The sequence below is a fragment of the Maylandia zebra genome, linkage group LG23 (genome assembly GCF_041146795.1).
Source record: "Maylandia zebra isolate NMK-2024a linkage group LG23, Mzebra_GT3a, whole genome shotgun sequence".
Lineage (NCBI taxonomy): Eukaryota > Metazoa > Chordata > Actinopteri > Cichliformes > Cichlidae > Maylandia > Maylandia zebra.
The window spans coordinates 12,151,296-12,173,018 of NC_135188.1; the positions used below are offsets into that span (position 1 = coordinate 12,151,296).

Below are 21,723 nucleotides of genomic sequence, written 5' to 3' on the forward strand. Positions count from 1 at the left end.
ATCATTACAAATAGCAGCTGCAGGCGTACATCGCTGCCTCTGAGGTAAATTATGAATAAGCATGAAACATCCAATAAACGTGCAGGGTCTCAAGGTTAACAGGAAGCAGCCTGCTTGGGGCTGTTAACAGATCGTGGCGAAGTCAGGTTGATATTGGTATGCAGCGACACATCCAGGTCTCACTGGCTTCATGTTCCCCAACAGCAACCTAACTTCAGCACTGCGAGCTAAAGGAGACTGCTCAGAACCAAAACACGGCTCTTCACAGACAATTTCAGGGTAAGTGTCCGGTTATTTTGATACAGGCTTTTTATTATAAAATCCCTAACTCTGACTCACTCCATCGGGGATCGGTATAAGCAGTGATAAACACTCAGAGACAGTAAAAAAAATTGCTAATTTAATGCTGACAACTAGCAGCTAGCTAGCTGTACATCCTCGGCTAACGTGTGCTAGCAGCAGCCTGCCATCCGTGTGGGAACACATGACAGCAGGGCAACTTGTTAGAAACTTCTGGAAACGTGTGGTTGGCTTTCTTGTTGTAGAACAACAGTTAACATGTAATGTTGAGGTGAAATCGCATCACGTCACGCTAAAATCGATCAATAATCCCGATCGATTCAGAGCGAAAGCAGGTTTTATTTTAGTGCTGTTAGCCTGTAACAAGCTCAGTGGTGTGTGACTGACAGGGGATCTTTAAACACTGTTTTTGGGCTTTAATCTGAATTGGAATCCGTGTTTTGGGAGGGCACACACATTAAGAGTTAGGCAAAGGATCATTTTTGACGTTGTCTCCCGTCTTTTTTTTTTTTTTTTTTTACCAGAGGGGTCTGCTAATGACTGACAGAGAGGAGATTATGGAGTCGGATAGCCACGATAATGCGCAATCAGCAAAGAAGAACAGCAAAACGTCGCTGTTGGACAGCGGAGAAGACTTCGAGGTTTTAGATGAGGAAGACATTGACGACGACGAGCCGCCTCCTCTGGAAGATGCCGGGGAAGGGAAGGTGAAACCCACAAATTCAGAAAATGCAAACGCTGACCCCGACCCTACAGGTCAAGTCGATGAATGGCTGGATGTTTTGGGTATGTAGGACCCATGATGTGCTCCACAGCAGTGTAGGCTGTGCTGCACTTTCCTTGATTAGTGATGGGCATTGAGCCTGATATGGACAGTGGTCAGTGTTGTAATACATGTGACCGTGTCTAATTCCAGGTAATGGGCAGTTGAAGAAAAAAGTCCTGAAGGAAGGCGAAGGGCGAGACAGTCGACCACAGAAAGGACAGAATGTGAAAATCCGTCTTAAAACGAGCCTGGTGGACGGGACTTTAGTAGAGGAGAAGCCTGATTTCGCTTTCACTTTGGGAGATGGTGATGTAATCCAGGTAAAGACCTGTTAGATTAGTTTATTAATGCCCTTTGCAGAGGTTTGTGTGTGGAATTTGCACACTTCATGTGTGATTCCTTAATTTTCTCAAGAGAGCTTTTCTCCTTTTCAGGCACTGGATCTGACAGTCCAGCTCATGGCGCTGGGAGAGGAGGCGCTCATCCAGACTGATGCCAAATATGCATATGGTGCCAGAGGAAGGTAAGGAAGTGTTTGAGGCTGTTTTTGCATGTTGTTATTTTTAAACTTTTTGTATCAAAGTTTAATAATGGCCTTCTCACAATGCTAATTCATTTAAAAGTGGGTTTCGGTTCTCTGTCTTGTCCACTTATCTAATGAAGCTTTAGTGACTTTCTGATCACACTTTGGAGAGCACAGGTCTTGGCTTGTACCACCGTTTCTCACAACAGTTTTTAGAGTTAAGTGAGGGTTATCGTGGCCGATAAGGCCGTATCGGCACATAGCTAATATTAGCCGATCTATTGGTGTGGTTCTAGTTAGAGGTTACAAAATGGTTTATAAAGAGCTTTAAATTAACCAATTAAAACAGAGGAATCCTTCTACAATAATGCATAACAATAATAATCTCATAGTGATTTAATATTGTAACAGGAACGGGGAAAACCCAACAATCAAACAACAAAAATCAAAAAGTAATTACCCCCTAAACCTGATAACTGGCTGTTCCACCACCAGGCATTTGTGATGCCTTCAGTGAGTCTTTCACGTCACTGTGGAGGAACTTTAGCCCACTCTTCTTTGCAGAAATGCTTTAATTCAGACACATTGGAGGGTTTTCCAGCATGAACGGCTGTTTAAGGTCCCGCTGAAGCAGCGCAGTCTGATTTAAGTCCAGACTTTGACCTGGACACTCCAAAACATTCATTTAGTCTTTCTGAGCCAATCAGAGGTGGACTTGCTGCTGTTTGGATCATTGCTCTGCTGCTTGATTTCGCTTAAGCTTCGGGACATGAAGTGATTTGCGGACATCCTCCTTCTGGTATGGAGCAGAATTCATGGTTTCCTCAGTTACAGCGAGACGTCCTGGAGCAGCAGAGCCCCCCAGACCATCACACTACCACCACTGTGTCCACCTGCTGCTGGGATGTTCTCTTTATGAAACGCTGTTAGTCTGATGCAGATGTAACAGGACTCAAACCTTCCAGAAAGTTCAGCTTCTGTCTCATCAGTCAGAAGATTTTCCCAGGAGTCATCCCGCTGTTTGTTGGCAGATGTGAGACGAGCCTTTGTGATCTTCTTGGTCAGCAGTGGTGTTCTCCTTGGACTCTCCCATGAAGGCCATTTTTGCCCAGTCTCTTTCTTATGGTTGAGTCATGACCTCTGGCCTTGTTGTTCTGGTTCTTCTGTGACCTCCTGGGTGTATTTTGGTAGGCTGGTCACTCCTGTGAAGGTTCAGCACCGTTCCCAGTTTCTCCATGTGCGGAAAATGGATCTCACTGTGGTTCACTGGAGTCCCAGAGCCTCAGAAATGTCTCTGTAATCTTTTCCAGACTGATGGATGTCAGTGACTTTGTTTCTCAGCTGTTTCTTTAGATCTTTTAGCCTGCGTCACTTTGTCAGACAGCTTCTATTGAAGTGATTCAGCAGCTCTGACAGTGATCAGGCCACAGTTCATTTATCATTTCACAAGGGGAGCAGTTACTTTTTCACACAGGGCAGGTAGGTTTGGATACCCCCCCCCCCAATTAATTTAATCTGAAGCATTGAAATGTGACAGATATGCAAATAAATAATACATTGGGAAGGGGGAAATACTTTTTTCATGGCACTGCACACCCCGTCATTCCCCACAGAGCTGCAGAGTCACACTGGTTTGTGCAGCTCTCATCTTTCTGATTTTTGTTTATATCGCCCATCTTGAGAGAGACACAGAGGCGTTGTTGTCTGCCCGGTAGCTGGTGGCATCTCAAAGAAACGCTTTATTGATGCTGCGCATTCATTAAACCTGAGAGTATTTTTAGACTCGCGAACGCAGCAGTGGTTAATCGTCTGACTGTGGATGTATCTAATTACTGCTTGTAAACTTTAATGTAATGTTTTCAATAGCTGCAGAATACTTTTATATAAGAAAACATAGTAATATCACAATGTAAAAAGTACTCGATGAATGAAAATGCTCTTCCACACTTGTGTGTGTTAATAAAAAAGAGAGGGAGCGAGTGAGAAGAGTGATGCTGTACCCGTCACTGCTGGTCTTCAGTTCGTAAAGAAGTCCATGTTTTTATTTCAGAACATTTTTAGGTTGGTTTTTTTTTTTTTTGGTTTTTTTTCTTCATTTGATTATGTGCGTCTTTGATGCAGTGCTACATTGTGATCATAATGAAGTTCCTAACTTTCATATGAGCTGAAAATTGAAGGAAAGTCGTAGTGCTCCTCTGCACTGCAGGATTTTTCTCTTTTCATTATGTAGAAAAGTGCAGTGGTTTCTTTCCTCGGACCAAACTACCCTTCATTCAGCAGTTTTAATATTGCTGCCAGAGGCTGCTGTTCTGTGGAGATTTTTTATTTTATTTTTTAAGCATCTTTTTAGAAATGTAAGTGATCCATCATCAGGACGCCTAAAGAAATACATCTCCAAACGCTGAAGCAAACCTGGAAGCTAATCAGACTTAAATGTCGATTTAAAAAAAAAAACGCATCCAAGCACTACATTTTAAAAAGCTAAACCTACTTTTTACTGGACAAAAACGGTTTTTCGTTCTATGCAGGGACATGTGACAGGTCCTGTTTCCTGTGTAATCCAGTGATTGTTGACTTTTACTCTCTTAAACCCTGCCTCTGATTGTTTGTCTTTCCCTTTGTAGTCTTGAACCTGCAGTTCCTGCAAATGCTGAGCTGTCCCTAGAAGTGAAACTGCTGGAAGCTACTGATGCTCCAGACCTGGAGCTGCTACCCCCTGCGGAGAAGATTGCCCTGGCCAGCCAAAAGAGAGAGCGGGGCAATGCCCATTATCAGCGCGGAGACTACGCCTTTGCTGTCAATTCGTATAGCATTGCCCTGCAGATAACTGAGTCTAGTTCTAAAGGTGAGATCTGCCGATGCTCACGTTGACGATGCATTCCTGTAAATTTGGATTTGGCTGTTGTAGTGAAAAGACATTATCAGCTTAACCAGTGTTCCTCTAATGTAATGACGCACCATTTGAATAATAACTTGCACTGTTCTTTTTTTTTTTTTTTTTTAACTTCTTCTTTTGTTCCTGCTGTAGTTGACATCACCCCCGAGGAGGAAGAGGGGCTTTTGGATGTGAAAGTGAAGTGTCTAAACAACATGGCTGCTTCTCAGCTGAAACTGGACCACTACGATGCAGCGCTCAAGTCCTGCGTGTCAGCACTCGAACACCAGCCAGACAACATAAAGGCACTTTTCCGCATGGGCAAGGTGCGCGTAGCTCTCGTGCTTTCGGTTTCCTTCTGTCAGTAAACTCGTTGGTTCTCTTATTCACGGGTACCTGTCTTTGCTTTAGGTGCTGGCCTTGCAAGGTGAATTCACAGACGCCATCCAGACTTTAAGGAAGGCACTTAAACTGGAACCAAGCAACAAGGTATTTTTGGCCATCCATTCTTTCTCTTATCTTTATCAGGGTCCTGCGGGCGGTTGGGTGAGCGCTATCTCAGCTACATGAAGGGAAAGAGGCGGGGTAGACAGGTGGCCAGTCTGTCGCAGGCCTAACACGGAGACAGACGAGCGTTCACACCCACATTCACACCTATGGGCAGTTCAGCATCACCAGTTACTTTGGACTGTGAGGGGAATCCAGAGTACCTGGAACAACGGTGCTAATCAACATGGCTACATGTTGTGGTGTTGACAAATAACTGTGTTCCTATGGCCAGCAGATGGGGCTATAGGGTAAAGTATCTCTATTTTTAGAGCCAATTGATCAATTTAAGGGGTCCGTCTCCAGATTGTTGATCTGAATAGGTTCTACTCACATCCAGCACATAAAGTGTTTCTGTTCTGCTTATACAGCCGGGTATACGTGGTTCTTTGGCAACGCGAGGCCGTTTGACGAAACTCGTCTAAACGTGTGGGCTTCTTGGATCAGCTGTAAGCTGCAGCAACTTGGTGCTCGTGCCCAGAACTCCCCACTTCAGTCCTACACAAATCTGTCAAACAGCACATGGCCTGCAAACCTCTTTTCAGCCAACACACACAGTGCAAGTATAATGGAGTGTTTCTGTGGCTCGGGTGAATTGCTAAGTTAATGGGCCTTTGAGAGTAGTTGGAGAAATGCAGCTAAATGTCTGATATCTGCAAATCTGAAACAAGTACAGAGGTGTAGCAAATGGAATAAACCAGAGGTATTAAAATGAAACGTACCAAAGCTACATTTAAAAACAAAGTAGATTAAGAAACTGAATCAAACTGGGGGGGGAGAATTCAGATTTCATAAGAGTCATCATTGTGTGTCACCATGTTTCTAATTTGGTGCTATATTTCCCTTTTTAATGCTAAAATATGCCACAAAAACTGAAAAGACTCCTTAAATAACCCGTGTTCTAACAGCAAGAAGCGTCAACAATACCGCGGCACTCTCGTTATAATAAATGAGGCGGTCTTGGACAGGCGCAGGCGTATGAAGTGACAGGATGACGCACTGTCGTCCTCTTCTCTAATAGACACACTGTCTGCTTTTTTCTTCTTCACTGGTGTCAGCCATTCACACCCCCATCTCAAACTCGGATGCGTGAGAGATGATTTTCCTGTCTATTTACTTTTTTTGAAATGACATGTGGATATGACTGGTCCAATTTAGACGGCCTTCGAACGTCTCAGCACAGCGTTTGGACACATGTGCTCCTAGAACAGGATGTTTAGTTTACCCTTATCATTTCTCTCAGGGACAAGTTAGTCATCTGTCAGTTTTGTGTCTTTGGTGAGCGGTTGATGGTGCCATTGCGGCGTCTTAGGTGGAAACTGACAAATCCTTTGTGTTGAAACATTTCCACAGACAGAATACACGGTTAAGTGAACATTACTGTAAACTCAATCTTTGATCAGGTTGTTTTACTAAGCAGAAAAAGTTTTTGTGTCTGAAAAAGCTAGTTTGCTTAGTCACTAGCAAGTGACTCATGTAGCAGACCATCCTGGAACAATAACTAGACCCATATCCTGGAATAATTGTCACCATGTGGGCAAAATGATTTCTTGGAAGACAAAAACATGCATACACAAATCAAATTTCATGTTTCACCAGGATTCGATTATGTTAAGTATTTCATCAGTACTGAAAAATATTGGTCGTATTTCTCTTGCAAAGCTGTGTTTTCTGCTTATCGTCGTCCTGACGTACGTGGGACGCAGAAATCGGCACTCCGGCTGCGTGTCCTGCACGTCAGCAGGTGTGCTAGACTGAAGAGCAGCTTTGAATCGTCTAATTGTCTCGCCTGTTGTGTGCAGACGATCCACGCTGAGCTCTCCAAGCTGGTGAAGAAGCACTCGGAGCAGCGGGGAGCAGAGCAGGCCATGTATAAGAAGATGCTCGGTAACCACTCTGATAACAGCAGCACGCAGAAACCACGCGCCAAGTCTTCATGGGTGAGACTGTCGCTAAAACACGGAGTTAAACCTGTGGTTCAGACTTAATCAGTATTACCAATAAAACAGGATGTGGAGTTTTGTTTGTTTGAGCTTTTCAGTGAGTCAACAAATCATTCGACTTGCTTAACATGCACTCTACTTCTGTTTCCCCAGGGTCTCAGCTGGAAGTGGCTTTTTGGCGCCACTGCAGTAGCCATCGGCGGCGTAGCCTTATCTGTTGTTATAGCTGCTAGAAATTGATGCGAACCTGTAGCGACGGCCTGACCAGTCCCACGCAGCGGGCCAGCCGAAACACAAAAGCACATCTGGCAGTGCCTTCTGACCTTTGGTCAAAGGAGGTGGAAATGTCAGTCGGTCAGTTGCCTCTTCGCCGTCACTCTCTCCTCTCTGCTATGTTTGAGAACTTTGACAAATTCGACGTCATCGGTAATGATGTAATATGGGAGATGTAATTCCAACCTTGTAAATGTGTAGGTTTAATAATATCTGTCGTTTTGAATCTTTTCTTTTGCTGCCATCGTTTTTCCAGTCTGGTAGTTCAAAGCGATTATCGGAACGCTGAAGCGAAAAGTGTAAAAATAGATTTAAGAAAAAAGAAATCAGCTGCTGTGAAATGTTACCATTTGTTGCTATAGTTTAGTGTCAGATTGTGCATTTGAAGTAATATTTATTATGCAAGAGACACAATTTCACTTTCTAATGGCGCACACACACGTTTCTAATGATGCTCTACATTGTGCACTACCTCTGTGACCCTTTGTACTGATTCTACACACATACACACTATTATTGAAACACCTGTAGAGCAGTACTGCAGTCTTTGGATATGTTTAAGTTGGTGGGTGTACGCTGAAGTTTGTGGGGGTGCAGAGAGATGGTCTTAAAATTGTGCCCACGTCATTAGGAACTACGAAGGAGCCTGCGAGTGAGAAACGCCTCACGAAGAGTCGCAGGTAACGCAGACACCTCTCCGAAAGCAGAGGGAAAGCAACAATCAGAGGCAGCATACATTATTTAGCACATGACTGCGGGATTACATTTTAAAACCAGGAGATTTATTCATGCTCTGTCATGTGTACCATCATTCAACCGCCAGAAAAAGAGAAATGTAGATGTATATAATATATATTTTCCCCTAATTGAGATGCAGTTTTTCCCTTTAAAGTGACAGCAGAGTACGGTACAGGTAATTTCTCAGCAGATGGGTGAAAGTGGAGTTTATTTTTCATTTTCAGTAAATTATACCTCAGTATCACAATTAAGACCAAATGTTGAAGGATGATTCTCTGAAGGCCATGTTGAGTGCGTGCGTGGGTTTGTTTTTTTCCACCTTTGTAATTTTTTTGTGTAGTTTGCCTTAAATTAAGTTCCATTTGGTGTTAATTTATTTTACTGCTTTCCTACCTAGAGTAAATGCGACTCCAGTAAATCTGTGCTTTCATCAGAGTAGCTGGTAGCCGCATCGACTCGTAACACTTGCTGATTAAAGTGATTATGCCATTCCATGCATTTGTTAATTTTGTATTGATCCCAATAAAACATGTCGGTCATGAGACTACGGTTTCCTTTGTGTCACTTTCTGCAGTTGTGTTTCACAGATATCGACTGTTGCACTGATTCATAAAAGGACCGCAGCTGCTCTGCTGCATCCATGTCTTTTAATAGAGAACGTGGAGAACATGCTCCAGATCATCTGCCTGTTTTCTTCTGCTTTTCTAAGTCAGTCATAGTTGGGCAGCTCCATTCTGAGGTTCCCCTTAGCATCTCCTCCTATCCAAGCATCTTACTTCGTCACACCAGCCCTCTGCATGTTCTCCTTCCCTACATCCATGATCCTCCTCTGGGCTGATCTTTTCCTCCTGCCTGGCAGCTACATCTTTATCATCCTCTGTCCAGGATATCCACTCTCCTTCCTTTGCACATGTGCAAACCACCTCATCTCTCTGACTCTGAGCTGTCCCTCTGTTGGACTTATTTCCTGTACTTCTTTCATCACAGCAGCTCTCTACCAGCTTATAAACCAAAATCACCCTGCTTACACTCACTTCTATACCTCTCTTGTGCTGATCCGCCTCCCAATCACACACAGGTATTCTCTCTTGTTCTTGACTTTTATTCCGCTTCTCTCCGGTACATACCTCCACCTGCTCCTTGTACATGTCCTGCACCTCTCTCACATACAGTCACTCCTGACTTCCTCATGCAGGATCACACTGCATGAGGACACTCATCTCCTCTCCAAGACATGGTGAAGCTCCTTCTCGATCAACACATCTGGAGTGCTCGTTCTCAGCATGAAGCCAAAACATCACAGAGACAGTTAAATGAATTAAATCAGAGAGAGTCACTGTCCATGTTTTATTGGTTTACAAGCGGACATTCTCGGGTGTTGTGACTATACCCAAACCATCATGGTGTGTGTGTTCTTGCCTTCAGACATTGACGTTTCGCTGACGTAATCTGATGACCTATCGTTTCCCTCTACCTACGCGTTTCTGCTGGGCAGTGCTGGCTCATATAGTCAGTGTATATTTTTCAGTCGTTAATAAAATGACATAATTACAAAATATCCAGGAAAAAAAAATCAAAGTCATCTAAAATATCAATTAGTTTTAAGTGTTCAAAATATTGAAACAATTTAACATCGCTCAGTTACCAAACTTATAAAAGCAACACAGGTGTGACGCTGTAAAGTGTCATCATCATCATCATCAATATCGTCGTCGTCGTTATTATTTCTGAGCAGACACTCGGGCTTTGCCCACGGGGCTTCCTCGCTCCCCGGTTCGTTGCTGCATATTCATTGAAAAGCACCGGGACTTCTCGGTTTACGGCAGAGCGCGTCCGTGCGCGTGGTGGTGGGAGCGAGAGCAAGATGGCGGCGCTGAAGGAGGAGCAGTGTTACGGACTGTCCTGTGGAAGAGTGAGCAACGGCAGCAATGTCTCCGTGTTTCACGTCAAACTCACTGACAGCGCGCTGAAGGCGTTCGAAGCCTACCAGAGCAGCAGGGTAAGCGGCGCCTTTTCGGTTCCGTGCCGTCCCGGTCGGCTCCCGAAGTCCGTGCTGGCGCCTGTGACAGGCGGAGGGAGGTCGGTCCCCGCTCCGCCTGCCTTCACGCTGAGGTCCACGGCCGGTTCGGTTTGATGAGCGTGTAGTTTAGCGAGCCCCGGCTGTGGCCGGGTGCTCGGTGGGTTTTCCGTGTTTTTGTAGCTACACCCAGACACCCCTCACTCCAGCCCGGTGCCACTGGACCCGCAGCCCGCTTACTTCATCGCGTTGTTTCAGCCTCTCTGTGTAAACTTGGTATCGGCCACTTGTCTTGCTTAAATACGTCTTTTATAACGTAGAAGAATTATCAGTGAAAATTAGTCATTTATGGCGCGTGTACAGATGTTTCCAGAAAGTTTGGTACCCCTGTCATTTCTCTCCTGTTTTTTTTTTTGGGGGGGGGGGGGGGGGAGTGGGGTGGTGGTGGGGGCAAACCTTGCTAGCTAAACTAGCCATCAAACTGCCCACACATGAGGGTGTCTGGTGCCGTCGGTTATCTGAGCCCTGTCCGCTCACTTTAAGCTGTTACCTCTCTCAAAGCCTTGGCTCGGCAGTGAATACTTTGAAAAAGCACTCGGTATTCATGCGAAACATGGGCTTTTTTTTTTTACCCAACCCCCCTCCTCACATCCAGTAAATGCTCATCATGTTCAGTTTACAGCTTTAGACATTGTCTGAAGTTACTGGACACTAGATTCAGCTCGTGGGTTTCTGGGTTGCTTTTTGCTCTTACTCGGCTTCTTGTGTCCACAGCTTTAAGTCTGATGGTGGCCATCTAACGTTTCAGCTTCTATAAATATTTGACAGGGAAAAGCTGACAGGCCAGGAGGAAAGGGCCTTATCTCCAGCTTCAGTGGCTGTGTATAGCAGGACTGCAGCTGACAATCCACAACAGTAAACTGTGACAGGTAATTGGGTGGCCACTAGTTGTAGGAAGAGGTCTGCCTAATCAAATACAAGGCACATGGAAGGAATGAGCATTAGAAGGTATCTGTGATGGTTATATTAGGAAATGATGATCATTTAGGACTTTGGTGTTGTGATTTAGAGATCTGTTAGCAGTGCATTTGGCCACAATTTTATCAAAACACATGCCATGTGAGCTTTCTTACGTTACCCGCTGAAAACGTGCCATACCGATTGTCCACTGCTGTTACCAGCCTGACTGCTTCCCATGAAAACTTTCATCATCTGGCATCTGCCTCCAGTCTCGTGAAGGAGGCAGAAACTTATTATTATCTCGCAGATCTTAAGCTTTAGCGTTTAATCATGCCTTCCTGATATTTCCCAGGGGTGCAGGTTAGAAAAACAAAACTTTAAGGTGAGAGTTCATTGCAGATATGAATATGTTAGATTAGTCAAGCAAATTGTTAAAACTGTGGAACACTTGGTATTTATTTGGCAGAAAGGCTAAATTAACTGATTATTATGGTTATCGATGGGTGAACCTGCCAGAAAATATCTGGCAATTTATTTGATTTTTAACTTTTTATCGGTCAGAGTAAATTAAACCATTAATCTAAGAAAATGCTCTCCTCACAGCTCCGTCTGTGTCCTGTGCCTGTTCCACGGTGGATGTCAAACTCTTCTGTTTGACAACCAAGATAAATTTTCCACATGTATTTTTCCCAATAACATGACTCTATAACCCACCAGTGGGGAGAACCGCTGCCCTTCTAGTACGTTCGTTGGCCAGATGAACGTTATGGCAGTTTTCTATGAGCTGTGGGAGGTCACAGAGTGCCATTGCTTACTGATTTGGTAACACTGTCTTAACTGTGGGACTAGAAATTCCCTTAGGAGGCAGCTGGTCGTTGCTACCTCCCGAAATGGGCTCCAAACACTGAACTGGCAGAGCTTTGAGGATAAACTGCTGCCCAGTGCTCATCCAATCTGCAAAGGCTCAAATTTGCATTAAACGACTCAGAGTACACAGGAAATTGGTCAGCTGGAAGTTTCCTTTGATAACATGGATGTCAGAGGAATTGAAAACTTGTTTCACAATCCAGAAGATGCTCTCCTGAAAGTGGCCCTTGAACTGACGTGCAGACGTGTTGCTAAACTCGTATAGCTCATTGTGAGATTATCCTGACCTCTTTCCCTGTTATTTGACTTAACCCTTACTCACAGTTTGAATGACTGTGCTACTGACTAATCGGATGTGTGGACGATATAGAGAAGTGAATGGTTTTGGAGTAGTAAGGTGATAGAAACTTTGCTGCCTCATTGTGGGGATGTTGACTCTTGGCGGGCTCAACGGTTCACGATTCGCATTCAAACTTTTTGTGTTGAGCGGCATCTCTGAGGTCGGCAGGTTCTGAGCTCTTGCTTAGTTTTGGGATTGCTATATGCCAATAAGCACAGGACTGCAGAGGCAGTTAAGCACTGTTTTTATGACTTCAACAGGTTCATTGGACAGATGATGAGAGATTATTAAACCACCCATGTGACACAGAACAGTCCTGCATAGGTGTGCACGTGTGTCCTCTAAAGAAGATAATCAGTCTTATAATGTTAGTAATGTTGGTGTCTGCTGTGTTAATTACACAAATGAGAGCTTTACATATTTAAAAGCACTGGAATGAAATCCAAACAAAGGCTAACACTGGGGCTCAGGAGCGGTGCTCTTCTCAACTGAAGACCCTGTCTTCCTACATTCACATGCCATAAATTGTGGTGAGAGTTGTTGGACTGACGTCAGTTTGGGGATTCTTATTTGCCTGTGGTTGGCTGTTATCAGTTTTCATTAGGTCATAAATATAAGAACTCTGCCTTCATTTGAATAAAAAGAAATCAACAGGATCATCTGAGACTGAAGCTATGTGCAGTTTACGCTCCCTTTGGTCCGTATGGTCCATCTCTGCTGTTGTTTCTCAGAAACATCCCTATCACTCATGCCACTGCCTCAAACCTGAGCCTAAATTGCCTTCATTGTTGCTTTTTCCCCCCTTAGAGTTCCTGATTGTTCTAACATTGGCTGGCACCCAACTGCTGGGGTGAGCTGGTAGAGGAAGAGAGGTGAACTCTTAATTGTGTCATAGTGAAGTCACTACACGCTTTGCTTTGTGGGAGAGCAAGAAATTTTTAAAGGCTTATTGATCACATTCCTCTGTAAGCTAACAAAATACAAAACACGGGACCAGACGGAAAGCTGATTCAGTTCATTTAGATGCTGTATTAGTCTAATAAAGCATGTCTTGTTGCACTGCTGGCTGAATGAGACGTGACTGTCAGCTGGGGGGTTTTCTTGGTACGTCTGAGGACATGGTGAACTGGAGCTTCTGCTACGGGACTGCCAGCAGAGACTCACTCGCTTTTTTTTTTTTTCTTCCTACTAGCTGTGACATAAGCAAGGAAATGAGTAAGGCTACCCGGCATCACTGAGCTGAAGGTTATGGAGAGTACAGATAAGTTTTGAATTATGTCTGCATGACTTTTATAGCACAGTACTAGGAAAAAACAGCTTGACTAGTGTGCTGAAATAGTACTTGGGGGTTTTAGGTTTTTTTCCTATCTCAAAAGATCTAAAACTTAACATGTCCATCCATCAAAGAGACAGCCTTTTGTCCAGAAGCCCCCATACAGGTGCGTGCTCTCTCATGCACACAGACCCAACTCACACCTCTGTTTTGACAATAGAAATGCCCAATTGACCTTCGTCTTAAAGACAAACTCACTTCTAATTCACTTTTACACCACTGTCATGAGGTATAATGACTTGAAGACTTTCACACAGTATCTGCACAGGGAACCAAGCTTCGTTCGGTAATGATAGATTTTACAAACATTTGGCATGATAATAACTTAAACCAGGAATACTGGTGAGGGGTAGCTAGTCCCAGTGGTATTGACAAGTTATTTGTGTTGTAGTGAGAGGAAAAGAATGAATTTTGTATTCATGAGGACAAACATCAGTGCTGGCATCAGTCCCGTGATGATCTATGGTCTGGATTTATGTGCAGTATATTCCACATTTTATTCGCTTGAAGTCCTGAACTTTATAAAGAGTTGTATGAGATGTGAGTGCGCTCCGTTAAGTCTAGTTCTTCATAACCTAAAGTGGCATTTGTCTGATACGTGTAACCGAAAGCATGTTTTGCCTTCGGAATTGTCAGGATAGAAAGTTGTTGAATTGCTCAAATTGTTGTCCAGAGCTTAAATTTCTTCTCTAGATAAAGAACTTTTGAGTTTCTCCATCATGGGTGAAAAATTGACACCCTTTCTGTTGTTTTTCATCTGTGAGCATAAGTTTTAACGGTGACAAATTCTGAATTAAAGCACTTGTATCTAAGGAAGTTGTAAGTAAGCTGGGGGCTTGGCCACCTAACCCCGTCTCAGACCTTATGGGAACGGTAGGGGAGGTAACAGAACCTGGGTGGGGATTTTGTTGCATGAATCCAGTTGGCTAATGCCAGCGCTACGGTTATTTAAGGAATGCTTACTCCTCAGTTTCAGCAGAGCATGGGACACTGCAAGAGATGACCATAACCACTAAGGCCAAATACGACTCTAAATGTCATGGTGTTCCTGTGCCCTGTGGCAAGGTTACCACAAGTGACAATGTCTCCATGACCTGGTATGTCCTTTCCAAGAGCTCAGTCAGTGCATGGGTCATGGTTTGGTCTTTTAATTTTTAATCATACGTGGAGCATCATAAATGCTTAAAATAGGCACAAATGAGTAGTGTGACTGTGGCGCCAGAACAAATTATATGCACATTTGAGTTTTATTCACACATAACCTTCGTTTTTAAAGGTGTTACTTCGCTCAGTGGGTTGTAGCAATAAAGAATAAATGCCCAGACGTAATACATGAAAGACTGCTTCATCAATTCAGAAAACCTGAATTAGGCTGGACCTTGAAGAAATATCTGCCAATTCAATGCAGGCTTTTCCACATTTGAAAAGACTGAGTTTGAAAGGAGATTCCTCTTTTATGTTCACGTCTATCCTTGTGTGTGTTTCTACCTCAGAAAGCAGGTTGGAACACACACAATAATTATTCTCGTGTTGGACCTCCGATGCTGTTGGAGTAAGAAAACTGAATTTTTCCATCTGTAGGGTGTCAATGTAGCTCAACTACATACACTGGACAGTGATTACACTTTGCATGTGCTAGCTCAAAGATCAGGTCACACAGATTAAAATTAACAGGCTTCACAGTAGGGGTGCAACAATACTCGTATCGATATTGAACCGTTCGATACAGTGCTTTCGGTTCGGTACGCATATGTATTGAACAATACAAATTTTTTTATTTATTTTATCAACTTTTCTTCTGACGATGCTGTCTGTGTTGAGCGCTCAGTGGATCTGCGTTCGACTACTCTGCCTAGGCTGCACTGTCGAGTGCAGATCCACTGAGCGGAGCGCAAGCTAGCAAGACAGAAGCTAAGCTGCCTCAACGCTACCTGAAACTGAACCTCCCCCACCCTAATTCAGATCTGGCGTTTGGAACGATCTTGGTTTTCATGTGAAGCATGACCCTGATGGTAAGCACGTCATGGACAAAAGTAAAACAGTATGTCGGATGTGCCACGCAATGCTCAATTGGTGGGAACTAGTGCGTTAGCGCACTTAGCTTGTTAACATGTTGACGCCGTCCAGCCCCACGCACGGGGCAATCCGCGGTAACTCGTTAAAGGAGATTTGCCACGTTATGGCGTTAATGTAATTTTAACGAGATTAACGCTGACAGCACTAGTGGGAACACAACGAATATCACTGCACATTTACGCCGACATCATCCTAGTGCAAAGACAAGTGGAAGCAGACAAAAACAACAAGCACATGATTCTCCTTATGGGGACCTAATATGTTTAATATGCTGCTGAGTATATAGCCCAGAAGAAGCGTATAGTATAGCTTTTATTTTGGAAAGAGCCATTTCTCTGTAATAAACTCTTTTCTAAAGATGAGTGATTTCTCAGTCAGATTTATTTTTTTATTTTATTTTGTTGTTTCAGCAACATTAAATTTAGAAACTGTACTTTTGAGTTAAAATATATATTTATAATTTTAATAAATGACAAATTAAAAAGGCATAAACGTTTTTTTTTTTTTTGTATCGAAAAAATATCGAACCGTGACACCAAAATATTGAACCGAACCGTGAATTTTGTGTATCGTTGCACCCCTACTGCACAGTTCACAGGTCGGTTGCACAAATGAGGTACATTCATTTCTTACACTTTTTTTTTTTTTTTTTTAAATTTAAATAAGTAGCTCTGAGCTACCTCCCACCATCATTGCTACTTCCCAAACTCAATATATTACTGTAAGATCACGGACAGATTACTTTTAAAAGCCAGGAAACGAAGAACAGTGCAAATGTGGTTTGCATGGCAGTGGTTAAGTTGTCACAAAGCTGTACGGAGGGTTGTCCAGCTGTTTTTACTCTTCACCAATGATGCAGCATTATTAAAAACATGTATTGAATGTACTGCACACAGATGTGGTCAAGATAGTGTGCTGAAGTTCAAACTGGGTGTACTACGTGTTAAGCATAATACTACCTGAGTCCTACGCGTAACACGCAACGTGTACGGGCAATTTTGACAAATAAAGGATTAATTGATTGGATCCAAATGGGTGGAAATGTGATTTAAGTGACTGTGAACATGGTTGCTGGTGCCAGATGGGCTGGTCTGAGTATGGTTGAATCTCTGCCACAAAGGCCTGTCTCAACGTAAAACACGGTACAAGCTAGTATTTGCAAGGTATACCAAATAAAGTGTCCAGTGAGTGTACAGCTGTGCATTTTCTAAGTGAAGTATTGCGGAACCATGGTGATTTGTATAGCTGTCTGTTTGGAGTTCTATGAGATCCCCTCAAAACTGCGCATCTGCATTAATCCCTGGATTCCTGCTTGGAAATTGTAAAACTTCTCAAACAAAGCTGGAAGCCCGCCTCTCATCACCAGTAATGATCCATTGTACAAATTCAGGTCAGTGTGAAAGAGAAGTTGAAGTTCGTGGTGAAATAGAGGTCACAGCCCAAGTGGTCATAAAGGGATTTCCAGGGATCTAAAAATATCACCCAGGCTGGAAAACTGTCAGGAAATGCCAGAGGCGATGACCTTAAACGTGAGAATTACCACGTTTTTACCATTTTAATTTTTGTAGACCTGTTCTCTGAACTCCCTGCACACTGGTACTATAATCACCGTTGGTTCCATATTTCATAGTGTTCAATTTGCAACACTATTATCATAAGATTTCATTAACTTACTGCAGGAAGCTCTCTTATTGCTACACTAGTAATCTCAGTATTTAAAAAAATCTAACATGTGGTTTGTTGCTGGCTGTATCAACATGGTGTGAGATGCGGCGACCAGTCTTCAGCACAACCTGAGTGTTCATATTGTTGCACTAATTAAAAAGTCCAGCTACTACTAATGATCCTGTTTATTTAAAAAAATAAAAAATAAATAAAAAAAATCAAATCTTAGTTATCAGTCCAGGGAATTCAGCCCAGCTTAATGGTCTTAAGTGTGTAAAAGGTTTATAATGACAAATGAAACATTTTCTGCATAATTGGTAAACTTACTGTTTTGCCCATTTGCTTGTTTTTGCTCTTCTGGAGCCTCTGAATGCCTGCTGAGTCTCCACTTTCACATCACTTTTGTCAAGGCCTTAGAAGAAGAAGACTATTTGAAGAACTTCTATTAAGATCTTAAATGAGTTTAGTTTGTTTTGCTCACTTCAGTTTTCAGAGAAATGTCTCTCTTTGTAATGAGACTGCTTTCTGTTTTTATACTCAAGTTTTACATGCATGTAGTAATTAAACAGAGAATAAAAGCTTAGGGTGACACAAGGCGTAGTCTTGTGTTTTGTTTTGTTTTTAAATTGTTGTGCCATAAGCGTATGTTTAAAAAAAATAAAAAATAAAAAATAAAAAAAAAAAACCTGTCAGATGCCATGTGCAGATTATGTGTGCACCATTTCTTTGTTGCAGGGCTAAAGTAATGCTTCAATTCAAGCACGCGATCAAAAGAAGCTCTGAATCAAAAGATGGAAAACTTAAAACCCTTCAAAGGGTTTCCTTCTAGAGGTGAAGATCTTACAGTAAATGGAACACAGAGTTAGCCCAATTATACGTGTGTGCTATTGTGCTGCCACGTCTATTTTCAGGGTTTAGACACGCAAAAGAAGCACTGCAGAAATGCACGCACACTTCGTATTATGACTAGGAACACCCAGTACCAGTTTACCCCTGCAGAGTACATGGCACATAGTGCTCTTTCCACCTCTGAAATCCTAGACAGGTGGAGCACCTTAAAAGTGTGACAGTGATGCAACTAAACACCTGACTGCAGTCCTACCCATGGGGATTTAGTCCTGGCTATTCCTGTGCACATTCACAACCAAACAAAGACATGCCTTTACTTCCCCTGCAGTCTGCATTGTTGGAGAGTTGCACTTGTGTAACTAATCAAATTCACATAGTTTCTGCGTTAATCTGAGTGGTAATTTCCTGTGTGCCATCTAGTTTTTGACCCTGTCACATTAATAGTCAGGAACCCCTTTAGATTTTTGTTATTAAGCTTTTAAAAAGATTGTGGCCAAGCAGGCTAATGATGTGTTTAATGAAATGTTTGGTAACTCTGAGCAAGGTTTGATTAGGAAATACCAAAATCTCACTAACAAGATCTTAAAAGCTCAGGTCAGGGTTTACTGTTGTTTTTCCTTTTAAGGAGGACAATTGCAAATTATAAGCATGCTGAGGACTTCTCACTGAATAAATATCTGAACTGATCATTGACAAATTGGATAACTTCTGAGGATGTCTAATGCAGTCAAAAGCTGTGGCGTCAATAAAAGGAGCTAAGCCTTCTTTACCCCAACTCTTAATTTGCAATTACTTGATCTAATGTTTGGAAATCAGATTTGAAAAGATGTTTTTCATGAATTGTTTTTCACATAGTGTCTGATACTCCCTAACTGTTGGATGTAAACATTGCATAATGTATGAGAGACTCCATTCTGACTGAGTAATACTCTGATGCAGTGCAAAACGGAGCTGTACTAAAATCAGGTGTGCCCCAGTTGAGGTTATAACATAAAAAGCGTTTGACCTCCTCCCCCTCCTCTTTCTTTAGAAATGAGCACATGTGGTTAGATTTGAACACTTTTCTGCAGTGACTGATGAGGTGTGAAGACAGGCAAAAGTTAGTCCGTGTTCTGCTTCTCTGCACGTCCAAAACAGAAGCGGCGGTAATGTGAAGTAGCACTCCGTTAGCGATGTATTGTGTTTGTGTTGTGGATGTGGATGTCGCTTCAAAGCTGGCCATCAATCGTACGTTACAGTTGAAAAGGACTCGTTCTACATTCTTTTTGAAAATCAAGTTTTAAATCATCATTAGCTTTTTTTTTTTTTTTTAATACTATAGGGGGAAAATAAGCACTCAGAAGTTAAGCTTTCATTTTGACAGATTTTTAGATTTTTAGTTTCTTCATTAGCTCTTTGGCACCAAGTCCCTGCTGGTCCTCATTTCCTTGCTAGTAGGCACTGTGTGGGGACATCCGCATGCTCAGTCTGAGGCCAGGAGCTGTACTGTGTCCCCAAGGTTAGCTCTGTGGAACGTTCTGGGCTCAGGTCCCAGAGAATAGTGACATGTCAGCAGCCCATTCAAACGAACAGGCTGAGGGTAGCAGTATGTTAGCATTGCTGGGAGGGGGAGGGCATAGGGTGCTAAAACTGGTGCTGCGTTAAACATTGCAGGGGGGAGACCGGGGAGCCTGGCTCCATGAAAGGTGTGGTGTCCCCGGATAGGCTGTGCTTTTTTATTTTCTTTTTTTCCCCCTCTCTTCTTCCTTTCTTTTGGTTTCTAATATTATGAGTTTAGTACAGTATAATCAATCAATCAATCAATCTTTATTTATAAAGCACTTTTCATACAGAAAAAATGTAGCACAAAGTGCTTTACATAGTTAAAAGCACCCCACCCCACCCTCCAACTCACTCCCCACACTCTCAATACACATATATCCCCCCACCCCCACCCACACACACATACACACACACGCGCACACTTAAAGAGTAAAAATTGGGCTGGGCTCGCATGAGCCAAGTGAGGAAACATAACAGAGAGCCGTCTGCACCGGGAGCCGGTCACAGACCGCAGCCTCCGGGCTGGGCACACAGCCGGAGGGAGGCAAAGGAGCCCCCCAACCAGGCTGAGAGGACCCCAGAGACCCAGCAGCCACGGTCAATAACAGCCCCGGTGCAGAGAGCGCCCTCCGAGGAAACACTGGAGATATGACGCAATACGATGTATACAGGGTAAAATGATAAAATAAATAAGAACAGGATACAATATAAATATAAATAGAGTAAGAAGATTAAAAAATGAATAAGAATAAAATCAAGAAATATTAGGTAAAGTCTAAATTAATAATAGAATAACAGGATAGAATAAATAAGCATAAAAAATAAATAAACGCTAAGTAAAAGCTAAATTAAAAAGGTGGGTCTTGAGCCTGTTCTTAAAAACATGTACGTTCTCTGCGGCCCTGAGCTCCTCCGGCAGGCTGTTCCACAGACGAGGACCATACCACTGAAAAGCTGCCTCTCCGTGAGTATGTGTCCTGACTTTAGGGACTATCAAAAGGCCAGTACCAGAGGACCTCAGGGTCCGCGAGGGTTCGTATGGTAAAAGCAGATCTGAGAGATAAGAAGGCCCAAGACCATTAAGACATTTAAAAACCAATAAAAGAACTTTAAAATCGATCCTGAAACACACGGGGAGCCAGTGCAGCGATTCTAAAACCGGTGTAATGTGGGCCCGCCCTCTGGTCTTCGTCAGCACACGAGCTGCCGAGTTTTGCAAGAGTTGTAAAGTTGAAATATTCTTCTTAGGAAGACCAGAGAGCAGGGCATTACAGTAATCAATGCGACTGGTAATAAAAGCATGCATCTCCGTGTTGGCCCGAGAGAGAATAGGGCGGACTCTGGCTATATTTTTTAGATGATAAAATCCAATTTTGGTTACATGTTTAACATGTGGGATAAAACCAAGCTCAGAGTCAAAAATAACACCCAGGTTTTTCACTTGTAGCGAAGGACATAGTGAAAATGCCTCTAATTTAGACAAGAGTTTCTCTCTCTGAGCCTCAGGACCGACAATTAAAACTTCAGTTTTGTCCTGGTTAAGCTGTAAAAAGTTTTCTGCCATCCAAGATCTTATATCCAAGATACAGTTAAAAAGGGCATCCATTGGTCTGGTGTCATCAGGAGACACGGAGATGTACAGCTGCGTGTCATCAGCGTAACTGTGGAAGTTCACTCCATGCCTCCTGATGACACTGCCGAGAGGCAACATATACAAATTAAAAAGTACAGGGCCTAGAACCGACCCTTGATGGCACACCACATGTCATTTTATGGATCTTAGAGGAGCATGTATCCATACTCACCATAAAAGATCTGTCAGAGATAGGAAGTGAACCAGTTGTGTACAGCACCAGAGAGGCCCACCATGTGTTTTAGTCTGTTTAAAAGAATAGCGTGGTCTACTGTATCAAAGGCTGCGCTTAGATCCAGTAGCACCAGGACTGAGAGCTTTTGGGCGTCCCAGTTACATCTAAGATCATTTAAAACCTTTAGGAGAGCAGTCTCTGTGCTGTGGTTCACCCTAAATCCAGACTGGAATATCTCCAGGATCTGTCTATCATTGAGAAAATCAGTAATCTGAGTAAAAACAAGTTTTTCTAAGACTTTA

The 21,723-nt window shown here is 42.9% G+C and overlaps 2 protein-coding genes across 2 annotated transcripts in view; both read left to right on the forward strand.

Moving 5' to 3' along the window:
• Nucleotides 1-112: 112 nt before the first annotated feature.
• fkbp8 (FKBP prolyl isomerase 8) lies at nucleotides 113-8,508 on the forward strand. Its single transcript, XM_024798762.2, has 9 exons — nucleotides 113-279; nucleotides 825-1,086; nucleotides 1,217-1,386; nucleotides 1,501-1,589; nucleotides 4,214-4,434; nucleotides 4,618-4,790; nucleotides 4,876-4,953; nucleotides 6,813-6,950; nucleotides 7,107-8,508. The coding sequence occupies exons 2-9, from the start codon at nucleotides 837-839 to the stop codon at nucleotides 7,191-7,193; spliced, it is 1,206 nt and encodes a 401-aa protein (XP_024654530.1). The 5' UTR covers nucleotides 113-279; nucleotides 825-836; the 3' UTR covers nucleotides 7,194-8,508.
• Nucleotides 8,509-9,661: 1,153 nt separating this feature from the next.
• ell (elongation factor RNA polymerase II) overlaps nucleotides 9,662-21,723 on the forward strand; it is a 37,223-nt gene continuing 25,161 nt past the window's right edge. Inside the window, exon 1 of the mRNA XM_024798551.2 lies at nucleotides 9,662-9,963. Within this exon, the coding sequence (XP_024654319.2) occupies nucleotides 9,829-9,963 (135 nt within the window). The 5' untranslated portion in view covers nucleotides 9,662-9,828. The remainder of the gene's footprint in view (nucleotides 9,964-21,723) is intronic.

Excerpts from the sequence above, each read along its gene's own strand:
- fkbp8 (XM_024798762.2), top strand. The coding sequence starts at position 837 with ATGACTGACAGAGAGGAGATTATGGAGTCGGATAGCCACGATAATGCG. Across the intron at positions 1,387-1,500 it reads GAGATGGTGATGTAATCCAG|GCACTGGATCTGACAGTCCA; the intron begins GTAAAGACCTGT and ends TCTCCTTTTCAG. Across the intron at positions 4,954-6,812 it reads AACTGGAACCAAGCAACAAG|ACGATCCACGCTGAGCTCTC; the intron begins GTATTTTTGGCC and ends TGTTGTGTGCAG.